General features: G+C 49.1%; 7 protein-coding genes and 1 non-coding gene across 8 annotated transcripts; 6 read left to right on the plus strand and 2 right to left on the minus strand.

The window, feature by feature from the left end:
- Window positions 1–1,173: 1,173 nt before the first annotated feature.
- abcC_1 (ABC multidrug transporter C) lies at window positions 1,174–5,766 on the plus strand (the record flags this gene model as incomplete). The annotated part of the gene is made up of 6 exons (XM_066131674.1): window positions 1,174–2,085; window positions 2,143–2,483; window positions 2,539–4,151; window positions 4,202–4,755; window positions 4,816–5,279; window positions 5,331–5,766. The coding sequence occupies 6 exons, from the start codon at window positions 1,174–1,176 to the stop codon at window positions 5,764–5,766; spliced, it is 4,320 nt and encodes a 1,439-aa protein (XP_065987673.1).
- Window positions 5,767–6,796: 1,030 nt separating this feature from the next.
- Window positions 6,797–8,214, plus strand: OpS4_6 (FAD-dependent monooxygenase OpS4; the record flags this gene model as incomplete). The annotated part of the gene is made up of 2 exons (XM_014686038.1): window positions 6,797–7,071; window positions 7,155–8,214. The coding sequence occupies 2 exons, from the start codon at window positions 6,797–6,799 to the stop codon at window positions 8,212–8,214; spliced, it is 1,335 nt and encodes a 444-aa protein (XP_014541524.1).
- Window positions 8,215–9,550: 1,336 nt separating this feature from the next.
- G6M90_tRNA00000109 lies at window positions 9,551–9,632 on the plus strand. The gene has a single exon. It is a non-coding gene; the product is annotated as a tRNA-Gly (tRNA).
- Window positions 9,633–10,288: 656 nt separating this feature from the next.
- On the minus strand, window positions 10,289–12,245 carry ERG7_1 (Lanosterol synthase; the record flags this gene model as incomplete). The annotated part of the gene is made up of 3 exons (XM_014686039.1): window positions 10,289–10,582; window positions 10,650–11,223; window positions 11,296–12,245. 3 exons carry the CDS (start codon window positions 12,243–12,245, stop codon window positions 10,289–10,291), a joined length of 1,818 nt encoding a protein of 605 aa, XP_014541525.1.
- A 3,224-nt stretch (window positions 12,246–15,469) lies between these two features.
- On the plus strand, window positions 15,470–16,969 carry G6M90_00g105390 (uncharacterized protein; the record flags this gene model as incomplete). The annotated part of the gene is made up of 1 exon (XM_014686040.1): window positions 15,470–16,969. The coding sequence occupies one exon, from the start codon at window positions 15,470–15,472 to the stop codon at window positions 16,967–16,969; it is 1,500 nt and encodes a 499-aa protein (XP_014541526.1).
- A 362-nt stretch (window positions 16,970–17,331) lies between these two features.
- G6M90_00g105400 (uncharacterized protein) lies at window positions 17,332–18,889 on the minus strand (the record flags this gene model as incomplete). Its single annotated transcript, XM_066131675.1, has 3 exons — window positions 17,332–17,815; window positions 17,875–18,337; window positions 18,403–18,889. The coding sequence occupies 3 exons, from the start codon at window positions 18,887–18,889 to the stop codon at window positions 17,332–17,334; spliced, it is 1,434 nt and encodes a 477-aa protein (XP_065987726.1).
- Window positions 18,890–22,262: 3,373 nt separating this feature from the next.
- Window positions 22,263–22,841, plus strand: G6M90_00g105410 (uncharacterized protein; the record flags this gene model as incomplete). Its single annotated transcript, XM_014686042.1, has 1 exon — window positions 22,263–22,841. The coding sequence occupies one exon, from the start codon at window positions 22,263–22,265 to the stop codon at window positions 22,839–22,841; it is 579 nt and encodes a 192-aa protein (XP_014541528.1).
- A 1,187-nt stretch (window positions 22,842–24,028) lies between these two features.
- G6M90_00g105420 (uncharacterized protein) lies at window positions 24,029–24,548 on the plus strand (the record flags this gene model as incomplete). Its single annotated transcript, XM_014686043.1, has 2 exons — window positions 24,029–24,158; window positions 24,220–24,548. The coding sequence occupies 2 exons, from the start codon at window positions 24,029–24,031 to the stop codon at window positions 24,546–24,548; spliced, it is 459 nt and encodes a 152-aa protein (XP_014541529.1).
- Between the last annotated feature and the right edge of the window lie 222 nt (window positions 24,549–24,770).

A 24,770-nucleotide genomic window follows, 5' to 3' on the forward strand; every position in this document is an offset into this window, starting at 1 on the left:
GTTCATACCCGAGTAAAATACCAAGTTGCTTCCAAGTCTGGATACAAACCGGACATGGCGGCTTTCAGCGCCCGCCTGCAGGGCTTTTCAGGCCCTGTGGCTGCTGCAACATGCTATGCCGAGAAGGATGGGATATTGCCATGTAGCGACATGAGCGTACTCGGGAAATGAGGTAGTCATTGACCACTCTGCGGACATGCAGCGGGCACGGGTACATTGGGGGCCATGGCCATCAGGGCATCAGGGCATCAGGCTTGCACTGTTCGTTAATATTAGTTTGTTGCACACACGTAGCCTTGTATGTACATACGTCTCACAAAGAATGCCTGTTTGTGACTTCAACTTGGGATGGAGCAGACCTCGCCTCCGGAGCGTCACGCTCGCGCAAGATGCTCCGTAGACGGATGCCAGAACCTAACCGATTCGTTGCTGGAGGGTATCATGACATGCATGCGGATGCTTATGGAAATGGAGGGGGTCGCTGCGAAACAGTCATCTTATTACTAATCATAATTCATTATTCATGTCGTAAATGCAACCCTTCTGATAGGCACAGCCCCAACATGAACAAGGCTGGCCTTATATCTTGTCGGCCAACACGGGCTGTTGGTTGCACGCGCGACTCTGTTGGTTACACGAGACGCGCTGGCGCATGCGGTGCCACGAAACAATCTTGGACCCAGTTGCCATTTCCGTTTGGTAGCTGTCAATACTTTTGATTCCGCCAGAAGTTCATATGTGTTCTTGTACTCTGTACTTTCAGCGTGACAAACGGCACGGGTGGGTGTCGAGTGCGCAAAGCCCGACGAAGGTGGTCGATCGAGACATGGAACATCTGGGCTGTTCAACTCTTTTCAACTCTGCTGCAACTCATCCAAGTGCCGGCCATGGGTATTGATTACGCGTTGGCTCGAGGGCTGTCCTTCATTTCGCGTCTGATGCCTGTCATGTGCCCATGTACGTGATGCCCTCCTCTGGCGACCATTGAACCTGCAACGAAGCTGCCATTCATCTTGCCCGACACCGCTGCATTTAACTAGTTAGAGAGGTATAGGCTTCAATCAACCGCTTTACAGCATCCATGCGCTGACTTTTTGCTTTTATATATAATCCAGGTACCACGACCACACTGCCGCAGTACTCCCACCGTTCCAAGCGTTCCATGCCGCGACAATGGAGACTCAGCATGGGTTCAATCCTCCAGAAGTCGCCGACAATGCCGGTTCTTATCAAGCGCTCCTTGAAGAGTGGCTACGTACACAAAAAGCCCGTCGCCGTAGTCGAATCGGCATCTCTTTTCGCAACCTCCAGTGCATCGGTCGCCGAGCGTCGGAACAATATCTAGACACGTACATATCGGCTCTTACGAGACCATGCCGAGCCATACGGTCGCGACAACAAGTTCAGATCTTGTCTGGATTCGAAGGCTTGATACTCCCAGGGGAGATGCTTCTGGTTCTGGGACGCCCTGGCAGCGGGTGCTCAACATTCCTCAAAACGTTATCAGGAGATACTCACAGCTTCAATGTCGGGGCAGGATCAGTCATCAACTATCAAGGTATTGCTCAAATCAACATGTACCCGTCCCAGGCTGAAATGAATAAGCTCAAATTTTATTTAACATGCACAGGAACTTCTTTCAAAGAAATGCACCACAACGCACCCGGGACTTGTATCAACCTTGGCGAACTCGATGTCCACTTCCCGGAGCTGACTCTAGGTCAGACCTTGGAGTTTGCAGCTTCCACTCGGCCCAGCCACAACCTGGCTTCTGAGCAACACAATGATACGCAGAGAGCAGAGGGTACGGCGCGCGTGATTGCCTCGCTGTTCGGCCTGAGTTCCGGATATGATACGCGGATAGGAGATGCCCTCATCAGGGGTGTGAGCGGTGGCGAAAAACGACGGACAAGCATTGCCGAGGCCTACATTGGCGGAGCACAGGTGCAATGCTGGGATAACAGCACTCGAGGGCTGGACAGTCTAACGGCCCAGCGCTTTATTGACTTTCTCCGACGTTCGACGGACGTGCTGCGGTCTACGGTTGCCATGAGTCTATACCAGGCCTCGGAATCCATGTACAAGGTGAGGCTCTTGGTCGCAAATCCAGCTTTCACCCAGGCCCTGGTTAATTCCAATTAGCAATTTGATAAAGTAATGCTCCTCTATGAGGGTCGTGAGATCTACTTTGGGCCCATAGACGACGCTGCAGACTATTTCACAGCCCTCGGCTTCGCCAGGCCCATCAATGCAACCACTCCGGATTTCTTGACATCCATGACGAATCCAGCGGAGCGTGTTGCTCGAGAAGGCTGGGGTAACCGGACGCCGAGATCGCGGGACGATTTTGTCTCGGCGTGGAACATGAGCCGTCAGGCTAAATCGCTCCGAGATGAGATTGCAGAGTTTGAGTTGGCAAATCCCATCCGTGGCAGAGGTTCTAGCCACTTGACTGACAAGGAGGCCACGGGGGATGTCGCAAGGTGAGCTCCAATGTCTTTACATTATGCATCTCGGGCTAATGTGTTGGTTTTGCAGCCTGCCGCCATCCACCTTTTCCCTCTCAATATACAAACAAATCATGGTGTGTCTTCGACGAGCGTATCAACGCCAGCGCAACCACTTCGTTCCTGTTGTGTCAATGCTGGCTGCCAATGTCATCTTGGGCCTCATCATTGGAAGCGCATACTACAACCTCGACGAAGGCTCCGATAGTTTGTTGCCGCGTTCAACCCTTCTTTTCTTCGTCACCATGTTGAATTCCTTCGTCCCTGCGTTTGAGGTCGACCTCATGTACGCGCAACGGCCCATCGTGGAGAAGCAGAGTCAATATGCCTTCTATCACGCCTTCGTTGAGCGTGTCGCATTCATGATATTGGACTTTCCCGCCAAAGTAGCCCTGTCATTCATGCTCCATCTTCCGATTTACTTCTTGACAAATCTTCGCAGAACCGGAGAATCCTTCTTTACCTACTGGCTGTTTATGATGGTCAATCTGCTAGCCATGGCAATGCTCTTCCGGATGATAGGGTTCCTCTCGAGATCCCGAGATGGGACACTGACGCCAGTTTCTATTCTCACCCTCTTATGTGTGCTATATACAGGATACGTTGTCCCCCCGCCGTACATGGTTCCCTGGCTCGGTTGGTTCCGCTACATCAATCCCATCGCCTACACCTACGAAGGGGTCATGATTAATGAACTACGCCATCGCCAATTTCTATGCTCAACCACTATTCCAGATGGCCCAGACTACCGCAACATTACGAGTGCGGAAAAACTGTGCATGGAAGTGGGTAGACTTGCTGGAACAGACTTGGTGGATGGAACTGAATTTCTCAGGCTGAAATACGGCTATGTCGAAGCCCATATGTGGAGAAACATGGCCATTCTGCTTGCCATGATGGTCATCTTCTGCATCGGCCATTTGTTGGCAGCGGAGTACATCCCGGCCCAAAAGTCGCGTGGAGAGGTGTTGTTATTCAAGAAGCCTCTTCCGAAACTTGAATGTAGTGAGGAGACGGGCATTTCGGAGTCTGAAATCGGCGCAATCGATGCGAATTTAGGCTCCAAGACGCGTGGACAAGGTGCTCATACCGAGCCAGATGTGACGACGCCCATGCAAAGAAGCCGACAAACTTCAACTTTTCAATGGAGTGAGATATCGTATGACATCAAGACTCGTGGGGGTAACCGACGACTATTATCAGATATCAGCGGATGGCTGAAACCAGGGAGTCTCACAGTTCTAATGGGTGCCACGGGGGCTGGAAAAACAACCCTCCTTGATGTTCTGGCCGCGCGAGCCTTGCGCGGAAAGGTTCATGGGACAATTTTCGTTGATGGTAGGCCAATAGGCGCCACCGGTGACTACCAGCAAAGAATGGGATACGTGAAGCAGGACGACAACCACCTTCCCACCTCGACTGTTCGCGAGGCACTGCAATTTAGCGCACTGCTGCGGCAGCCGAGCACCCGGTCAAGATCTGAAAAACTAGCCTACGCGGAAACTGTGTTGAAGATGCTTGATATGGAAGCCTACGCCGAGGCGGCAGTCGGTGTTCCCGGCGAAGGCTTAAATGTAGAACAACGCAAACGACTCTCCATCGGAGTTGAGCTGGCTGCCATGCCGGATCTCGTACTTTTCCTAGGCAGGTAGCTTGTTCGCAAACGGGATGCAAGCTTGCTAATTTGTTTATAGATGAGCCAACATCGGGTCTCGATAGTCAGACAGCCTGGTCAATCTGTACGCTCTTGCGCAAGCTTGCAGACAATGGCCACACCATCCTATGTACTGTTCATCAACCTTCGGCACAGTTATTCAACCAGTTTGACCGTCTTATTCTCCTGAGAAGTGGCGAAACTGTCTACTTTGGAGATATCGGGCCAGAAGCCACAGTTCTAAAAGAGTACTTTGAGTCGCGGGGATCGCGGAAGTGCTCGATTGACGAGAACCCGGCAGAGTGGATGATGGATGTAATAGAAGACTCTACCAAGCCTGCCGATGACCAGCAAGCCTGGTCTCAAAAGTGGAATTCTAGCACGGAAAGACAAGAGGTCCTCGATCAGCTTGCAGGCTTTACGAACCAGCGCGACCACCAAGCTGTCGTGCCAGCAGATGCGCGGCGGCAGAATCAAGGAGGGTATGGAGCGACCATGCTTCATCAACTGCTCATCCTGGTGCAGCGAACATTTCGCGACCAGTGGAGGAACCCGATTTATTTATACACAAAGACGGCCACTTGTTTCGGATTAGTATGACTTCACTTTTGTCCCTCTCGCGTGACCATCTTCTTGACGCTGACAAACCCCCAGAGTCTAGTGAACGGAATCTCATTCTACAAAACCGATAGCGACATCCAGGGTCTCATCAGCCTTTTATTTTCATGTTTTCTGACCTGTCAGTTGTTTAGCATCCTCTCCATGCTCATCATTCCACGCTTCATCAGAGCACGGCATCTATTCGAGGTGCGAGAGCGCGACTCCAAGCTCTACTCGTGGGTTGTCCTGGTAGCAGCCAATTTAATCGTCGAGGTTGCCTGGTTTACGCTCATTTCCGTCTTCATCTTCGTCTGTTGGTATTACCCCACGGGCATGTACCGCAACGGCGATGCGTCCTTTGGCGTGATTGAGCGCGGGGGGTTGGCCTTTATGCTCCTGTGGCTCTTCATCATTTGGAGCTGCACCATCTCTCAAGCCTTTGCGGCCATCATTGAGGAAATCGAAACGGCAATCCAAATGTCGACTCTTTGCTTCTGGCTGAGTCTTGTATTCTGCGGGTATGTCTGCTCGCTTGGGCCCTGACGACGGGATGCGCTAACTGGTCGTAGCATCTTGGTGACACCGGATCACTTGCCTGGTTTCTGGACGTTCATGTATCGCGTCTCGCCCCTCACCTACTACCTCGAGGGCATTGCCATTGCGGGCATCACGGGGATTCAAGTACAGTGCTCTGCCGTGGAGATGCTTCATGTCCCCCTTCCGCCGGGTTACGGGTCGTGCCAAACGTATCTTCAGGCATATATGCGGGATACAGGAGGCTATGTTGTGAATTCTGAGAGCGCGGACGGGCCATGTGTGTTTTGCCCTGTCTCCAGGGCCGATACCGTGCTGCAAAGTCTCGGATTGAGCACGGATAAGAGTACTGCTTGGAGAAATGTTGGCATATTGACTGGTTATATCGTTTTTGATGTAATTTGTGTCTTTGCCTTGTACTATCTTTTGCGGGTGCCTCGGTTCAAGGCCCAGAGCTCAATCAAACGGTAGTATTCTGCTTGTCAAGCAACAATTATCATGTGTATGTATTAGCATATAGAATTGAGAAGTAGGCTGTAATAATTGCAGGGAATGGGGGTACAAGTCTTTTGTACTCCGCATGTTTGACTTTTACCAAGCCATCTTAAACCTCCCTTTCTACTAGCGAGCGATATAGTCATGATTGGATAGTGGTAACCCTCGAAATGTCCATCGTGAATGCAACCCGCATTTTTTTAACCTGCATGGTGTGAAACGCTCGCCATTGCGTATATTTCCTCATCACCTTTGCAGCCTTGAATGGTCTAGTCCTTTGTCGTTTCACGTCTTCATACCCCAGCACACATGCCTGCCGCTTCTTACCTTGCCCTCACTCTCATATTAATTACGGCGCCAGGTACGTTGTCGTGAAGGCAAACAAATATCGCAGCCACCTGGCGTATGGGTGGACTTTCGACTCCCACAAACATATGTAGCCGTCTCAGACTCGGACATGTTCCTCTGTCATCTTGCTCGACCAAGCCTTGGGTTTGGGGTGAACCACAGTAGTCACACGTTTAGTCGAAAATGAGTTGGAGTTGGAGTTGAGGTGACTCGACGTTGCTGTCATGTTCGGAATGCTCGGCGCTTAAGCCAACTTTTAGCTTTGGCTTTGTCCTGCACCTCCACTTATGTACGACATTGGCAACGGTTGATTGGATGGGACGAGATTTATTCCTTATTTCGGATCCCAAGCTGATCGGCTTTCAAGATCGGGAATTACTAGCATCAAGCGTCTGCCCGTCCGGCATCCCAAGCTCGGAACAGAACGTTTGACGTCATGGACAGGAAGCGGAGGAAATTGCCGCTGGTAGTAATGCTTAGCTAACCACGGAACTTACTCATAATGCAATGGCAAGTAATACATGCAATTTGCTAGCGAGCAGAGGCGTAGGTATATATAATATCTGCTAGGCGTTATGGCACGTCGCACGGTTTCTTCCGATACTTTCGCACATACCCTACATCATCTGTCACCATTCAAAAAGCAACAACTAAAGCCATGGAATATATCCGCGAGACTATTGAATGGAAGGGTCGCAAGGCAGTGAAGCCATTATCCGTCATTATCGTTGGTGCTGGCATAGGTGGCTTGGCCCTGGGAATAGGTCTTCAAAAGACCGGGCACAAGGTGACAATACTCGAGCAGGTTCACGAGATCGCAGAGGTTGGAGCCGGTATTCAGGTAGCACCCAATGCAGCGCGCATCCTGTACCGATTTGGTGTGTTGGAGGAGGTCGTGAAATACGCCAACATGTTGGAAAGAAACTCGCTGAGGTGAGTGGGTGAAGATGCCCAAATTCCTACCCATTTCATCCAATACTGTCTCGTCTGCTGCTCAAGTCCTAACTTTTACGCAGACGTTATGCAAACGATGAGGAACTAGGATCGGCGCAGCTAATGCCCGATGCTGGCAATAAATACGGCGCGCCATTAAGCGTCATTCATCGAGGCGATCTGCAGCGAGTTTTGCTACAAGCTGCGAAAGACTATGGCTGCAACATCTTAACTTCCCACAAGGTGATCAAAGTAGATGACGGGTTTGAGCCCCGCGTACAAGTCCAAGGCGGTGACTGGTTCTCCGGAGACGTGGTGTTTGCAGCAGACGGAATCAAGTCGTCTATCCGAGCACAGGTTGCTGCTAGCCATGGGCAACAAAGCCGCTCTTCCCCAACTGGCGATGCTGCATATAGGGTGCTGATTCCTAAAACAGAGATGAAGCATGACAAGGAAGCAATGTCCCTTCTTCAAGAGAATGTTGGCATGCGGTACATGGGCCCAGGCGGGCACATTATGGCGTATCCCATCAAGAACAACACCGTGTATAACATGGTACTCATTCACCCGGCCAAGGAAAATGAGGCTGGAAAAGAGACATCTTGGACCACAAAGGGAAGCAAGGCCGAAATGATGAACTTTTACCAGCATTGGTCACCTCTGATTCGAAACCTTTTGAGCTATGTGCCCGAAGGAGAGGTTCTCGAATGGACACTCAACTCGCACGTCCCATTGCCACGATGGGTCGAGAACAAAGTTGGCCTCGTGGGGGACGCATGCCACCCCATGCTACCGTACGTGGCCCAGGGAGCGGCGAACGCCATTGAGGATGCTGGCGCCATCACGGCCGCCTTGACCTGTACCAGTGATGTCAAGCTGGCCTTGCGCGTCTACGAGCTCACTCGTAAGGAACGAGGCGAGCGAATCCAAGCCAGTGCTTCCACGGTTCGCAAAACCCTGCATCTACCGGATGGGCCTGAACAGGAGCAGCGAGACAAGTCTATCCGGGCCGCTAGTCACGGGGAGGGAAATCACCCCGATCTGTGGGCTGACACTGACTGGCAAGATTATATGTGGGGGGTTGACGTTATGAAGAATATAATTGAATCATGGTCCGAGTTATCTGGACAGGCTGGGGCTTAGTATCAAAAACGTCTATGCCATGAAATTGCTATTAAACGATGCTGGTACCAGACGATATGTGTAGTCAAGGAGACGCCATTTTCTCCTTCGACTTGGGCGGCACCCCCGATTAGACAAGGCCCTTAACTTTACTCACGGAAGATGAGCAACAGGAGATCAAACCTCCACCGACTCAGTGCCAAATCTAGGACGTAGCTATTAGTCGCTATATAGAAAGTGTCGCTGTGTTTTCATGGATAAATATAACAAATAAATATATGAGACGGTGCCAGGACATGGTAAGCCTTTGCATTGGCATTCACGTATGAAAACTTATACTGGGCCCATATGTAAAACTGCCCCTTACCGCACCAGGAATATTAAAATTAAAGAAAGTCGTCCGGCCGTGAAGTCATAGGCCGAGCAACATAATACCGATAATAACAAGTACATTTAGATACCGTGGATGAAACAGATGCTTAATAACTTTTGTCAGTTGACAAAGACTGAAAAGGAAGAAAGCGAGAAAAACCAAAGCGCCCAGTTTACTTGTTTCTGATCCGTTTCACACCACGGCAAGACGACCAACTGTCGAGCTCCGCCTATTACATAAAGAGAGAACAGATATAGCGCAAATAGGAAACTTTATAGCAAAGGTGCAGAAATGTCTACAAACACCTTGGTCCCTCCGGTGATTAAGCAGTCCACTTCCGCTGTCAACTCTAGCCTCGCAACCGTCATTTCAACTTCAAGGGCAGGACAATACTTGAGTCCGAATAGATTTGACCGTGTGAGGGTAAACCCCGCAGTCGAAGTGAATATTAAGTGGCGCTCTTGTACGAGAGCAGTCAAGTATTGACAAAATATTATCCTATTAAAACAGCACCGTCTCTACTTACCTGAGCATATTTTTGACAATTACTTTACTATTAGCAGTCGTAATTGCTTTCGCTCTAATCTGCCTAGTATTAAGGAATAATCTAAGAAATATACCAACTTACACCGTCTTGGGCGCACCTGCTCCAAGTAAGAGAACACCCTTATCTTAGCACAGGTGTTAATACTAACCAGTTGACCTTAAATAGTATTGTAGCAGCTAGCTAGGAACTATGATTACTATTACTGAAACTGGTTCACACAATAAGAGATCAATATTTTATTTAAATAGGTAGCTAAAAAATAAGCACTGTCTGGTAATTTAACCTTATCTCAGAGAATATACTACGTCCTGTACTACAAGTACACGTATCCTGGTGTGTTACAAGCTGCCAAGCGATAGAAAACACTAAAATATAAGCAGTTCAAAAAAAAATATTCCCACTTTATTCCGGGGAATAAATGGCACAAACGGTTTAGCTGCGTGATCTGGGAATCGAACCCAGGGCTCCCCGACGCTGCTCGGATGGCAACGGAGAATTTTACCACTAAACCAATCACGCGGTTCGCTGAATCAGGTGCCTGGCGAGGCTCAAAAACCAGTATATATGAGGGGGGTGTGGCTATTAAACACCAGTTGACATTTGTATCTGCAGATATTAGGTCCGGTCCAACTCAGATTTCAGCTTCAGAGCCACCGCCTGTACCTCGAACATACTCAAAGTCCTGTGAATAAGATGAAATCATGAAAATTATAATAGGAATTATTGTTTACCGCATACACTCTTGGTTACATAGTATAAACCCCCCTCATAAAAACCAACATGTAAGCGTCCTTACTTGATAGTCATGTTCTTAGATGAGAGAGGTCATGAATCACATCATACCAATGCTTCCTTCTGTAACAAAGCGTCGCCTGCTACGCTACTCTAGCAACGCCGTACTTTCCCATAATGGAAATGAGAACGAGCGCGGAATGGCCCCAAAAACCACAAGTCTATCAACTCTCTGCACTTAACATGGACCTAAACGACCAAAATAGCATCCGCGGAATACTAGTAAACTATTCTGAAACTAGCTGCGAAATCCCCACCCAAAGTAAACGAGCGAGTACGGGTAAGTATTGGAGAATAGGAAAATGTTGCTCGGGTCGTCATGGCCAAGCGTTGTGGGAAATACTTTGCCATCTCTGCCACGCTTGTACCCGTCCCTCCTGGAGTTATTCTGCAACCTTTTCGTCCGGGTATCTTGTCGCAAAAGTACCTAGAGCGCGGATGGTAAAGGAAAACTTGTAGTTGGGGTATGAAAATGAACAAAACCCGTGAAAAGCGCCCAGAATCTCCTCCTCCAGCCATTCGCCATTGTCTTGCTGGCGGCTCATGAGCAGCTTGACACCACGTTTGATCGGCTCCACGGCCGGGTACTCGCCTGCCATCAACGCGATGAGAGCCCAGGCCGTCTGGACAACAAGTGAGCCTTGTGGGCTTTCAGTATATCTTTGGTCCGCGCAGCCCTAGCCATCTTTGTTAGCATTGTCCGGTGCCGCAGGCTCCTCGTGCATGTCATGACTACTGACGCACCTGTAGGCTTTCCGACCACCCTCCGTCTTGTCGCTGCTTCGAAATGAGAAAATCGCAGGCCTTTTGGGCGTTTAAACTATTCTCATACGTCTCACCAACAGCAGCCAGCGCTTCCAAGCCAAACATGGTGCCATAAGTATAGCAAATGCCCCAACTTCCGTACCACGAACTATCAGCTCGCTGGTCCGACTTGATCCACTCGACTCCGCGCTGTATAAACTTTGCAATGTCTTGGGTCCTGTACTGTGGCCAGTATTCTCTGAATAGGGCCAACGCTGTGATGCACGACGACGTACACTCTGGGTAGTCTTGCTCGACCATGTTCCGGGTAAAAATTTCCGTGGGGTTGAGCAGCTCAAGATATGGGCTTCCCCTTCGTGCCTCAAAGGCGGAAACGCCCCCGGTGCTGTTCTGATACAGAATCATGGAATCCACAGCATCGAATATTCGCTCATCGTCTAACAGGGTAGGATAATGTGCAGTGGTTTGGAGGTGAATAATGGCCTTGATCGCCTCAGCCGTGTAGTCACTGACGGCATAGCCCTGGTACTTATTGCTAAAAGTCCAACACCCTCTGCGTTGTTGACGATGGTATTTTTCTTGGTCCGGACAGTCGTCTCTGATTTGCTGATTGTCTAGAAATTACAGAGCCTTCACACATATCCGTCTCCAGCGTTCATTTTGATGTAGGCCGGCTGCGCAGATGCCAAGAACAATGAAGGCAGTGTCCCAGGACTGGCTGCCGTTGGTACTGTTGACCAGCATGCCGTCCCCGGTCATCCAGAGAAATTCTTGCATTTTATCGACGTATTTGGTCAAGGACGACGACTTTGCGCCGTCTCGGGAGTAGGATACAATGGTTGACATTGGCTGGTCGGCTGCGGCGATGCCTCCGTGATACGTATTTCTTGCTTGCATATCAATCAGCTCGCCCAGCCAGTCCTCTGCCCTGGATTTAATAAAGTCAGGAAGCAGATAAGGCTTCCAAATATTAACGTATGCCCAGTTTATGCCATCAACGATCCGTGACCTGCGCTGTTTGTAGTCTGCCTTGGAGACAGTTGTCCTGTGTCGTTCCCAGTCAATCTCTCCGTATAGCCGAGCAACAAGTTCTTCTCGGAGCGACTTGATAAGATCGGTCTCTTTGCATCTCCACCTGGTCGAATACAGGTAGGACATGGGCTGACCGGCCAGCCTCATCTCGACGTAGAACCTCCAAGGATGAAAGGGCACATACTCGGGGAGCAGCCAAATTTCTGCAGGCATCGGGTGGACAATATCCCAGTCAACAATGCCCAGGATGGCCATCCACAGCTTCCCCCAGACCAACGAGTATAGGGCACCGCCGTGAGAGTGAATAAACTCTCTCGCTCGAATAAGAATGGGGTGATAAGGAGACATGCCAGCAATTCTCATGACAATGTAATTGATGGTGGTGCCGCAAATGTTGCTCTCACCAGTCGTATGCAGACCCCAGCCTCCATCCTGTGAGTTGACTCTGGTAGCAAGATATGCCTGTAGTTCTGTTACAACGTGGTCGGGGATTGCCGTCTCGGTGACATACCAGGCAATAACTATGCCTGCACAAAACGTCATGGGGCCGCCGCTTTCACATCCCCAGTGCCCAGATAGGAGCTAAAGCTTTTCAAAAAAAGTCAATGCATTCTCCATGGCGCCCAAAGGGGATGTGGCCCGTTGTAAGCCAGGAAGACCCTGTAGCAAGTTTAGTGACATTGACGCCAGTTTGATGAAAGAAGAGGAACGAACAACTGATACGCACCAAAGGCAGGCCAAGATAGTACTTTTCCGCATGGCTTTGCGGCCAGTCCTTTTCTGCAGCCTCATTATCGAGGTAATGCCAAGTGTGACGACTGTCGTCGTCTCGTAGACGCCACCTTGTGAGGTCTGTCCGCTTCACGCAATGTTCCATTTTGCAAATATCTCGCTTGGTAAGATTTTGGCGTCTTATAATATCAAGGTGCTCTTTTTTATATTATAAAAGAGATCAAAGTAGGAGTAGCTGGTTTTTCTCCTTTCTCAGTAAGCTGACGTGAATTTGAAGTAATCGGACAAAAACGCCGCATACGTAAGCTTCATTGTGTAATCCCAGGCCGTCATTCAGCTACTCCTCGACATGGGCAAATCGGACATCGGGTCTAATTTCAGCTACAATAGAACGCCTCTTTTACTGGTCGCTGCAAGCGGACATGAGGCTATTGCTGGATTGCTGCTCGGAAGGACGTTCTTATTAAGTTACCGGTATAGTTGGGCGCCACTATTAGACCCGGATCCATGAAATCGAAAGGAACTTGTGAGAACCTAATTCCTTGACTAGTAGCTGTCTAAGTGTTTACTACGAATATATTAATTATTTATCTTTATTATATATACTTACAAAAGGCTATATTGGTAAAACAATAGAGTACAGAAAGGCAATTCAAGATTAACTTGTTTCTATAGAAAATGAAAATAATATACCTATAAGCTATTAATTGGCTTATTTATTTCTGTTAATTTATCGTAGAATAAAGTTACAATATAACCCTAACCTAATAGCAAGAATAACAAGTATTACGTATTAGAGAGGAAAGGTATTATAAAGGAGACGAGAATAGTATAAAGTAATATCCGACAGAGCTGAATTATACTTTAAATAGCTGTTCTAGACTATTGCTTGTTTCGTGGGTGTAGACCTTATAAGCTGCCGCAAACAGTCGCGACACAGTTCTCAAGGTGCTGCTACGGACGGGAAGAATTAAATAAAGTGAAACAAAAATATGCTTAGTCGCCGATGCCGTGTGGCGCCGCAAACAGGCAGGGAAACTATGCTCAGGCTGCAAATGGATATGGGCAAACTTGGCGTTAATTCAAAGAATAATAGTCGGGCGCCGCTTTCACTAGCCGCCGGGAACTGGCACATGGGCGTGGTTAAGTTGCCGCCCGAGACAAGAGTCTAGATTGAGGGTGGACTGAAGAAAAGAATGGTAGTCGAGACGGACGTAGGATGGCTTTTAGTCGACAAAAACATGTGTTTCAGGCTACATTCAGCGTTAGAATCTTTGGCCAAAAACACCAGCATACGCATAGATAGCACTGGTTACCACTACTTGACAGTGTCCAAATGTTAATTTATTAACAACGAAAATTTTAGGAGTTTTGCGGCGAGGCAATAAAAGCCGCTCAATGAGATCGGGGCGATTTCTTGGTGCAGAGCAATCATGCCTTGATCTAAACGGTGTCACGCGCCTGCACTCAATTCCTCTGTCACATAAAGCTTCACATGTGGGAACTTGAAATCCTTGATGCTCGCCCGGAAGACCCAAAAATGGAAGCCATTCTTTGTATTGTTAAAAAAGACGCCTTCCGCCAGGGCCACCCGAATCCGGTACACACTATAACGTGAGACTGCCCCGTATGTCAAGCCTCACGCAGTTAGCTGCCACATGCGGCTGAATATTCCTTGTTTTTGTAAGTTCCATAAATGCATTCGTACTTCTGCTCCAATAAAACCTAGGCTTCGGGATTCCCTTGCGTCGAACTCGGTAAAACACGAAGCAATGGTCGGCGACCTATTCTCGCGATTACGAGCAGTACAGCCATTTTTACCCATCGTGACGCCGATGCGCATCGAAAAGATTACACAAACTAGTTGGTCCGATCGTTGAGCAAGAGCTGCTGGAGTATGCCGAAAACTGCAGAGCAGAAATGACAAATTTGTTGGCGAGAATTTTGCAGCAACCATCGCATGCCAGAACGGTAGATTCACGAGCAGACAAGGGCGTTTATTTGTGCTGACTCTAAGTTGATGACTGGCAACAACTTGCACAGCTCCGATGAATATTGCCCAGAGCGCTGGATAACCGAACCGTGCAGAGATAATACGAGTGCCAGCAACACTTTCTACATCAGACCCTACAGTTGGCTTGAAGCCAGTCTTTGCGTGTCTCGATATAAGACTATATCTGGCAATACCGGATGTCTACTGTGCGCAAACGGGTTACATGACAAGACGTTGTAGAGCATATCTGGTTGCCGTCAGTTAGTATTATCCGACACACGAGTTTCTCCAAATAATCTACAATATTCACAGTCAAATTAGAGTGCAAAAAAGAGCCGAGTCCTTGTGAATTGCTCGGCGGGCTCACTCTTTTTGCTAGGTGCGCTCACCCCCCTCGTGTGTATCGTATGTAATCAAACTCTTCCCATATTCTAAAGAGATAATTTATACTAGAATGTATTTACCTGCCATAAAATATATTATAATATATTATAATATATAACCTGATATTTAGGTACCTGTTGGTGCGTGAGCGCACCTAGCGGAAAGAGTCTGGTGAGCCCGCCGAGCAATTCATGCTACCTTGGCTGTATAGTTAGAACCTTCCAAGAACATCGTGTCGAGCTCGGACCAACCAAATAGGGACAAGTCTGGTCGGGCCCGAAAGTCGGCATCGTCATGGTGCCGCTGAGCCAGAGCGCCCCACCGCCACAAAGTGACGAGAATTCCCCCGCCTCGACCAGAGTCACCAGACCTCATCTTTGAAGTTTCAACCTCCCGTATCCCCTCCCGCCAGCGAATGGACGTTCGAATTGACCACTTCACGGCCGACCGAGCGCTTCCTGTGGCCATGTGCAGTGCCTGAGATATGAAGAATGTCCGAATCAACAGTCTGCCGGCAAACCGGCGAGTGGCTGCTCACTGTCAGTCTGCCCACGCGCCCCGTGGCCCAACATTGAACATGTTCCCTCGTTAACCTGATCCAGACTGCCCTACCTGCATCAGACGAAGAATCAAATGTGACCGCACCGAACCATCCTGCATGAAGTGTGCCAGTCGCGGATTGGAGTGTCCTGGCTTCAAGACAGTGTACCTCAAGTGGAACCAAGGCATCGCAAGCAGGGGCCGCCTGGCGGGCAAGTCGGTTCCCATTGCCAAAGGGACACGGAAACAGGTTGGCAAACAGAGGCCGTTGTGTCAAGATGAGAGCCCTGGCGGAGAGACATGTGCCGACAAAGATGGACAAGCGTCCGACACCAGCTCTTTGTCTCGAGATGCCCCGGCATCGACAGTGTACGAGCTGACCCCGGCGCTTTCCCTCCAAGAAGCCAAACATGTCGTCGATCCATTCCTCAGCACATCTATATTCAATAGACTCGTTGATCATTTCTGCACAAAGGCAGTCTCCCGGCTTACCTGGATCGATCGGCCGCGCCATCCGTTGCGCACCATTGTCCGCCGCCTCCTTCAGACTTCGGCATGCGTGCAATTTTCCGTGGGCTCCCTTGCCGCTGCCCACATGTCCATGGTGCTGGACACGCCTCACGATCAATCAAAGGCCCTGTTCAAGACGTATGTGTCGTTGCGCGACAAGAGTATGCAGGCGCTGAGCAGCAAGCTGCGCTCGGGGTTGCCAACTCCGTCCCACGTGGCCCCAAGTGCTTCCACAAACTTCACGCTTACCGAGGTCCTTGCCTCTATGCTTGTGCTTTGCTACACCGAGGCCCTTGTTCCAGGTTCCAAGGCATGGAGGCTTCACCTCCGTGGATGTCGAGCCGTCATCGACCTGCAGTCGCTAGAGCATTGGTTCGCGGCATCCACAGACCCCATCATCAGGTTCTTGCTCAAGGAGGTATCAGACCTGGAAATGTTTACTGGCATTTCCATGTTTCACCAGGATTTCGCTCCCCTGCCGACGTCGCCGCTGCAGCCGGAAAGCACAGACACGGGCTGGGCATTTACCAAGCTGATACACGCCATCACGGCGCTGGAGAGGGAAAGACACTGCTTGCGAGAATCCAACGTGCCGCCCCCCAATGTCGACATGAGCGTCTGGAGCAATAGGGCTGAAGAGGCCCGTATCAGCTCTTTGGCCTGCACTGACTGGCTGAATGAAAGTCAGCGCAGCTTGCGTGAATCGTTTGAAGCTGTCGCGCGGGCGCACTACTTTGCCGCTATAATCTACAGCTATCAAGCGTTTCAAACGTGCCATGAGAAAAGGGCAGCGCTCCCTGGGCTTCTGCAACCTCTGCTGGCCGATGTTCGTTTTGTCATGGCCGGGCCGACAGACGAGCTGTTTCACGATCTGTTCTTCCCGCTCTTTATTGCTGGCATTGAGAGCGCCTCTGACCCCTTGATGAGGGCAGAAATTGATGGACTTTTTCTCGAATCGCTTTCGCGAACCGGCGTATGGTGCAATTATACCGCCTTGCAGTTCCTAAGGTCGTTTTGGAGCGCCACGTCTACTCTGCAAGAGCCCATGAACTGGATGGATTTTGCCCGGCAAAACTTGTCAGTGATGGAGCCATTTATTGTTTTTTGAGAATGGGAAGCGGGGCATCTTTGGTCCAATGACAACATCTCTACTGCATGCATATTTGCAATGCGCGGTTTTCTGTCCAGGTGACATAGACCTGTGTGGGCAGCCTGAGATGCCATGTGCCATCTTTCATTGAGATTCGTGACAGCATGACCCCGTTAGTACCGGATACTACGAGCCGGTTGGACACGTATAGAATCGGCAGTGAATTTACAATTTATTAAGGCTATTTTGCTATGCTATCAGAGACCTGAAAGTTGCCGTTTCTAGCAAATGTTTGTAATAATTCTCCATACATGGATCCTGCAATAGTTGTTTCTACGTATTGCTACTATTTGACAAAATAGTAAATTGACAGCGCTCACTCAAATCCTGCTCAGAGACCTACTGAAATGATCCATCCATCCGGGGAAGAAGGGGCTCTCCTCCAGAGTCTGTGGTTCCCAACCAGCTTCTATCAATCCACGCTCTATCTGAGACTGTTCATAATGCGAGAACAGGGGAGTTAGAACATGCTCCGTGTGGTGTACTTGTTTATACTCTCTCAGATTTGCCTTGCTCTCGGTAAGCACTTTGAGACACAAGGAAGGTACGTACGGCTCATCCATCAAGTCCTTCACAGGAGTGAAGAAGGCCTTAAAGTTGAAGACTATTGCCCCAGAGAGAGGCAATCGTCGCAGCGTTTGCCAATCTACGCGAAAATAAATGTCATCCGGGCGAAGCCCTGCATCTTGTCTCTTCGTACCCTCAAGACGGGGGTGGCTCGGCGGCGTGTACAGATGTTTCCCGACTTCAAATCCCCAGGCTCCTCTTTGCACAGGTTTGCCGGCAGGGAACTTGGTGAAGAAGCTGGTGGCTAGTCAGTCAAGACAAGACGTCTGGGGTGCTTCTGGTGGCATTCAACCCACCGGTCCATGCTGAGCTGCATCTTGCTCCTGTAATCAGGCACTGGTCCGTGGATTTCAGCGAGACCCTTGCCCATCTTGACGCCCAAATTCCAACCCGTGGATGCGCAAATGATCCCGGCTCGTAGTTTATATCTTCCCGTCTCGGGATCCCTCAGCATGATGGCGAAATCCTCAGGGACATTTTCCAGCAGGAAGTGTAGGCCGTCGGTCTGGTCAACATGATGTCGTGTACCTCGAATCTTGTTCTCCAATACCCCGTTGACCAGCATAAATTGCCGGGGATACCGGGCACAGAGGAATTGCGTCACCATTTCCATTAGTTCCCTGCATGCGAGCTCCGAGCCCGGAAGGGCCTGCATAACATCCGTCTTGTGTTTTTCGACAATGCTCTTGCGCAGGCGAATTTGCTCTTCGTAGGTGCTCTCCAGCTCAATCCAATAGTCGGGCTCCATCTTCTGAATCGCTGTAGGCAGCGCATTCTTGATCAGCACTTTTCGCCAGGTGTACAAGTTGAAACATGCGTCTCACCCATGGTTTGGTTATATGGCCACCTCAGTGGTCGATATGGTCTTGGCCTTGCCGTGGCAATGTCAAAGTCATTTGCAGCACGAGGCAGCGGCACCTCGGACAATGCCGCATAATCTGGGAAGCTCCCCAAGGACCGTATTTCCCCAACGCTGAAGCCACTAAAGACAATTCTTGAAGGTGATGCGAGGCGATAATCTTCATCGAGGCCGAGAACTAATTCGGGGTGTTTTGACGGGTTGCTTGAAGAGGCGTCCCCTGCCCCGACGTCGGCGCCGATGCAGGCAACGAGTTTTCGCTGTGATGGTGGAAAGACATTGGAATAGTTAGTTGACTTTGGCTCCGGTATTCTCCTTATTGATATCACGGGCCATGGTAGATTTTCGAGCGTCTGCAATAGCTGGATGAGGAGTCTGCCAAGTACATGCGCCGCGGCGGTGCAGAATACGACGACAACGTTGTGCTTCGCATTGGAAGGGTTTTGTTCCATTATTGCAGTACAATTTCACATGGAAACGCGTTTAAAGAAGTGCCGTCAGTCTCTTTAGTCTTGAAGAAAGGGAGCGACAGGCGTAGACGAGCACCTGGCCATTTAAGGCAACTCCAATTGACTCTACTATAACAACCAGCAAACCTACCACTCGCCTCCGCCACGATGCTTCTAATGTCTGCGCTCCAACTCGTCCAACATGAGCGTGTCCAAGCCCTTCCACTTATCCACAAATCTGGCAGCTTCTCATGGGGCCTTCCCCATTTGTGTCGTCGTGGCTGTCGGCTTTCGGCGTTCAGGATCTGGTAGTTTCTCAATCGACCTGTAATTTTGGGACTAGCTTCAAACCCCACAAACTCGTGGCCTAGTTGCAGAGGTTGCATATGACCAATTATATCATCAATTTTATGTCTGGTCTGGTTCAATTGTTCACGTTCAAATGTTGTCCCTCGAGTCACCGCCAGTCTAGCGCACTCAATCTTGATGTCACGAAAATATCTGCCGACTCTCACTACGGAGTCAACTGGGCTAATGAGGGCCTTGAATTATGCCCTGTACTACTCTCAGTGGCGATCCGAGCCCGCTGACGCCAAGATCTCAATAACGCATCATGGGCTTGATAGGCTGGATGAACAAGAACAACAGTGGCTCCGTACTCTGTGAAAGCTGCCTGGAGCTAGCAAGCCGGATTTCACTTTTTTTCTAGATGCATCTAGTTAGTATTAACTAGCAATAATAACAAGTCTTCATAAGACACGAAAAGTCTCTTCCAGGTCGTAACATGTTGCCCTGGGTTTTAGTTTACCATCACTTATATTGAGTCGACACGCATTTCGAAGGACTTATATGACAAAATACAGACTATCGTAACTAGTCACAGTGCCAGTTATTCCAGGCCCTCAATCCAGTTACGTTGCGGTGTAATTGTTAGAATGCGAACAGACTATTTTGCCGTCTGTCAAGAGACAACAGGGCCCAGTTTCAAAGTCCAATATGGTGAGCATTCAGTCAAGGGCCCCTATTGCTGGATACTTTGGCTCCGCGTCTACATGGTCAAACCTGATAACCACTGTGACAGCACCTATCGGGTAGACAGGAGACATCGCCAGCCAGCACAAATCTTTGGATAGCTGTCACACGAAAATGGCGTTAGTTACACAAGGGCTACGGTCACCGGATTAGGGCAGAAGACCCTCCCCGACTTCTTGTATTAAAAGAGGCTTTTGGTCCCTTGAGGCCATGAAAAGCCAAGGACCTTTGATACCAAAGACTGTTATTAGATGAATTGAGTAATTGCTCCAAGCCTAAGCCCTTGTCACAATAGCAAAGTGACTACAAGGATAAATGTGAAAACTCACATCTACCAGTACCCAACCACACGGGAAAGCACACAAGGTGGTGTTTTTCAAAAGTATCGACTAGTGAATCAATTTGTCAGAGATGAAGCAAAACATGAGCGGCGGGCGGCCAAGTTTTCACGAGTTGTACTCTGGTGAAAAAGCATCACAGCCATCACATCCTATCTGAGAAAAAGGGCATCATGAAAAATGACGTACTTGTTGCAAGTATGCTACTGCTGGGCAGCAATATTAGAATGGGAACTGATGCTGGGGCATGACTCTTGTCCGTGCATGGCTTTTGCTAGTTATTTGGGCACAAGACAATATTTTCCGGGGCGACTCGGACCAGACTGCCCACTGTCTCACTACGCGACGAAATTTTGGGCGTGCTCAACCTGTACAGGGCTTTTTTCTGATAATATCGGTGCAGGGCAATCCACGGCCATGTCTTGTTGTCTGTGACAAGGGCCTAGTAATTAGGGGCTTGGAACAACTTTTCGTATTCAGCTAATACTTTGCTTTGATATCAAAGGTCCTTGGTTGTCCTTGAAGCCCTGAGGGCGGAAGACCTTTATTTATATGAAGAAGCGGTGAGGGACTTTGCCCTAGGTCTCGTGATCAGAGCCCTTGTGTAACTATCGTCGGGATCGAGGTTCGGCCCGTGCCTTCATGACAACGTGTCATCCGTGTAACATTGTCACGGGCTTCTGGTCCTGTAAAATCGTAATTATCTGGCAGCTTTTGCTTCCGTAGCCTAATCATGCTCGCGTTTTCTCGTACGTCTACCGGTCTTGGTTGGTTTCCAGTGCGCTGGAAGTGCATGGGTATCTGATCTGAAAGGCCTGGCCGCAGGATTATCAGCATGAGAGGCACTGTTTTTCCAAGCCAAGAAAAAGAACCCCAACGACACATTCAAATTGTCAATAATTTCCAACTTATATCAGTAAAAGACCGAAGAGCTAGGAAGCCCTTGCGCATTTGGAATGGATGTATTGTGGGACATGCCGCGCTTTCACGAATTCACCGCGTGATCTGTACTGGACGGATGCGGGTAAGAATGAATTGGCGTCCAGTTTTATCAACGGAAAGTCCCACCTAGGTCACGCTACGAAGCCTTCCTTGATTGTTCATGGTATTCCCTATGGTATTCCCGAAAATCATGCGATGGTTGGGTTCGTTGCATGTATGGTCCAACTAGGGCCCCTGTCAAAGAAGACATCGAGTCATTACGACCAGAACTACCAAATGTATAGGCGGGTCAGTTGTTACGTAGAATACTGAGTGAGTTAAGATCGACGGTGGATTAAGAAGCGTAAAGCACCAACTCATTACTGTCTCTGAATCCTTCGTGGATCCATAGTGGGAGGCAAAAGGTAGTCAAGCAGATTACGTCCCTGACTGTCGCGCTTTATAATACTTTGCGAATGGCAAATATATTCTGCTACAGACTGTCCAGCTCGTGCTAGGTCGAGCCGAAGCCGAATTCGAAATACGGCTTATATAATAAGAATAGTTGGATTTCCATGCTGTTAGTACCTCTTACTCGTACGAGTTCTGCTGGCCCTATCTCGGCGTAATAATTCTGAATTTAGACGCAAACAAGCTACGGCTCAACACAGCCCATTGCATCCACCTACCAGTAGACCCGTCAGCGACCAAGTGCACATGTGGTCTTATAGTTGCCAACGGGTATAAAGATCCACCGACTGATGCCACTGACGTGAGGTTGGAGCATTCTCTACGTCTGGACCAACTTTGCCAAGCCGCCGGGCGCAGGAACGTTATGACCAGGAGAAAACTAATAAGCCATAATACAATATTATAGGCTAGGACTACTCGAATTTTCTGTATTCCCGGCGTAGGAGCGACAGAGTGTCAAATATAACGACATGTCCTTGCCCTTTGTTTGCAATTTACCATCGAGCTACATGTTCCTTTACTGTATCAAGTCATCCCGTGCTTATAGTACACAATAACTAGCAACTCTCCCAATCACCTCATATTCAACACTTTATCACTCTACTTTCCCCGTCATGCTTTCACCAACCGCCGGTTTCCTTCTGCTATGCGCCTTGCAGCCGGCGCTCGCCCAAGCAGCAGTTGATTGCAGCAGCAACAAGCTCCTCTTCAAGCAAGTTACCCCTCACGAAATAATCATGGGCTACAAGACCAAAAATACCGGCTGCGACGCTGGTGTCAAGGCCTGGGTCGGCATCTGGGATGCCAATGCCGCGCTCAAAACTAACTTCAAGGCCTGGAAGTACTTGGAGGCGAATGATGGAGAGGTGCGGTTCACCAAGACTGAGCTGGGAGATGGGCAATGGAAAGCTGCCTTTGTTTGCGAAGACGGATGGCGAATCCCCTTTTTGTTGTCTGACAACTTTGAGCTTGGAAGCCGTGTTTCTTCCACTGGCACTTGCATGGTGAGAAGAGACATTCCGGGTTCAGAGTGGGAAACTTGGTCATGTGATGAGTTTGACGAAGATTGCAGCTTCGACTGCGGACACACTCTGTCATGCGGTTTGTGCAACGATTGCGCGAGACAGTGCAACATGCCGGCCGACTACGAGGACTACTCATGGGGAGATGACTCAAAATGGTCCGTCAATTAAATAGACGATAAGTTGTCTAGCCATATCTGGAAATATAATGTGTCGGTTGTGATAGGCGACCGTATGCAATCCTGTGCTTTTATTCATACTCCGGACCATGACCTTGGCTTTGACATGTCTTGCTACAATGCGGTGAAGAGTTCAATGGTAGTGCTGCTATTCTGATTGAATGTACTGTCTGTTTCAGGGCTGTTCACTTGGCGGCTGCTTCCCATGCAATAGCAATGCCCACGCCGCGTTACTGTCTTTTACCCTCAGAGGAGGCATGGATAGGGGTCGGCTGCAGAAGGCATGGAGCCTTATTTCCGACGGCCACCTAATTCCCGGAGACGTCTCGCTTAAGGGTCACCATTCTAGGGTTTAAAATTACATGCAAGGCTTGGATGAGGGTCATGGACTCATGGCAGGGGTCTTCAGGGCTCTAACTGGGTCAACTATCCCATGAATTTTGCAAGGCTCGTGGAAACCCCTGGCGGCGTTCAAGTGGTCATTAGCCAATCGGATAATAACGGCGAAATGGTACCTTCATTTGCCTAGAAATTACGGAGTAATAGGTGATGATTGTACTAGTACCTCTGTTAGGTATAAAGAGCCATGTATATTGCACTATGTATCCCTTTGAATGTGCGCACGTCTAATTGATGTATTTAACCCACTTTATTTATAATACTTAAGAATACTTAAAAATACTTTTTTATTAATAATAATAACTAATATATTTTTATATATTTAAGTATCTTTAAAAATTATAATTTTTAAGTATATATATCTTTTAAATAAGTAATTATGATTAGTTAGAACCCTGGTCTGTTACAAAAATTGGACCTGCGCACATTCGAAGGGATAGTAACATTGAAATTATATATTGAAAAACAAGTACCGGCCTCGTCTGTCACGATGTGTGGGGCAGAAAGGAGGCTCTGGGGTCCAGATGTCATGGTCAACCCAGACCCAAGCTCCAAGCTCAAGTCTATAACAGCAGAACTGTATCTGGTATGATGGCGTTCAAGTCTGGTACTACGTGCTACCAGTTGATACTCCCAGACCCCGCATGGTGTCTGGTTGGTCATTGGACGCTGACTTTGGCATGTCACATAAACCGAGAAATACGAGCCGAGACTCGGGTATGAAACCCCGCGTCATAGCTGGCCAAGTAGACAACAACCAGACCTGATCAGATCATCATAATGGCCACGCAGGAAAATATCCAGCGGCTTATCCAGATTCGCAACGCACGGCTACAGGCAGCCTCGGAGGCGCGCGACGTGGACGCGCTCATGAAATGGCAAGCTGCGGATGCCACATTTACAGACATGGGTGCGCCGACCCCAACCTTGGACCGCGATGACGCCTTGCCTTTTGCTAATTGCATTGTTAGTCCATGGCACCGTCGTCTCTGGCTGGGACGCGGTGCGCGACCACTATGCCCAAATGTACCGCGCCATGCCGACGTTCCGCATCCTCCGGTCCGAGACGACCGGGTATACTCCCGAATTCGTAGTCGGCGAGTTTGAGTGCGAGGCCGTTGCGGGCGCGGACATGCCGCAGTTGGGCGTGAACAAGGGAGACGTCCTTGGGATAAAGGCCGTTTCCTTGTTTTGGTGGCGATGGCAAGGCAAAGGTGAGTGGACGGGTGCCTTGGACGACGAGGCCGTTGGGGGGTGGAAGATTTATAGAGAGAGGGTATATAGTGTGCCGGTGTTGTGATTATCTGCTGGCTATCCTGTGCAGATGATTGAGACTGATGTATACGCACTTTTACATGTATGGGAATATGAGAACATTCGTCTATGCTGATAACCACGTGTTGAATACCTGGTATAAATGCTTTGGCTTAGGATATTTTAATTACCTGATTTTATCTAGGCAAGACGATAAACTCCTCTTTTAAGCTTTCACATGATAAGCACAAGAAAATATACGTCTGGG

The sequence above is a fragment of the Metarhizium brunneum genome, chromosome 6 (assembly GCF_013426205.1).
Source record: "Metarhizium brunneum chromosome 6, complete sequence".
Taxonomy (NCBI): domain Eukaryota; kingdom Fungi; phylum Ascomycota; class Sordariomycetes; order Hypocreales; family Clavicipitaceae; genus Metarhizium; species Metarhizium brunneum.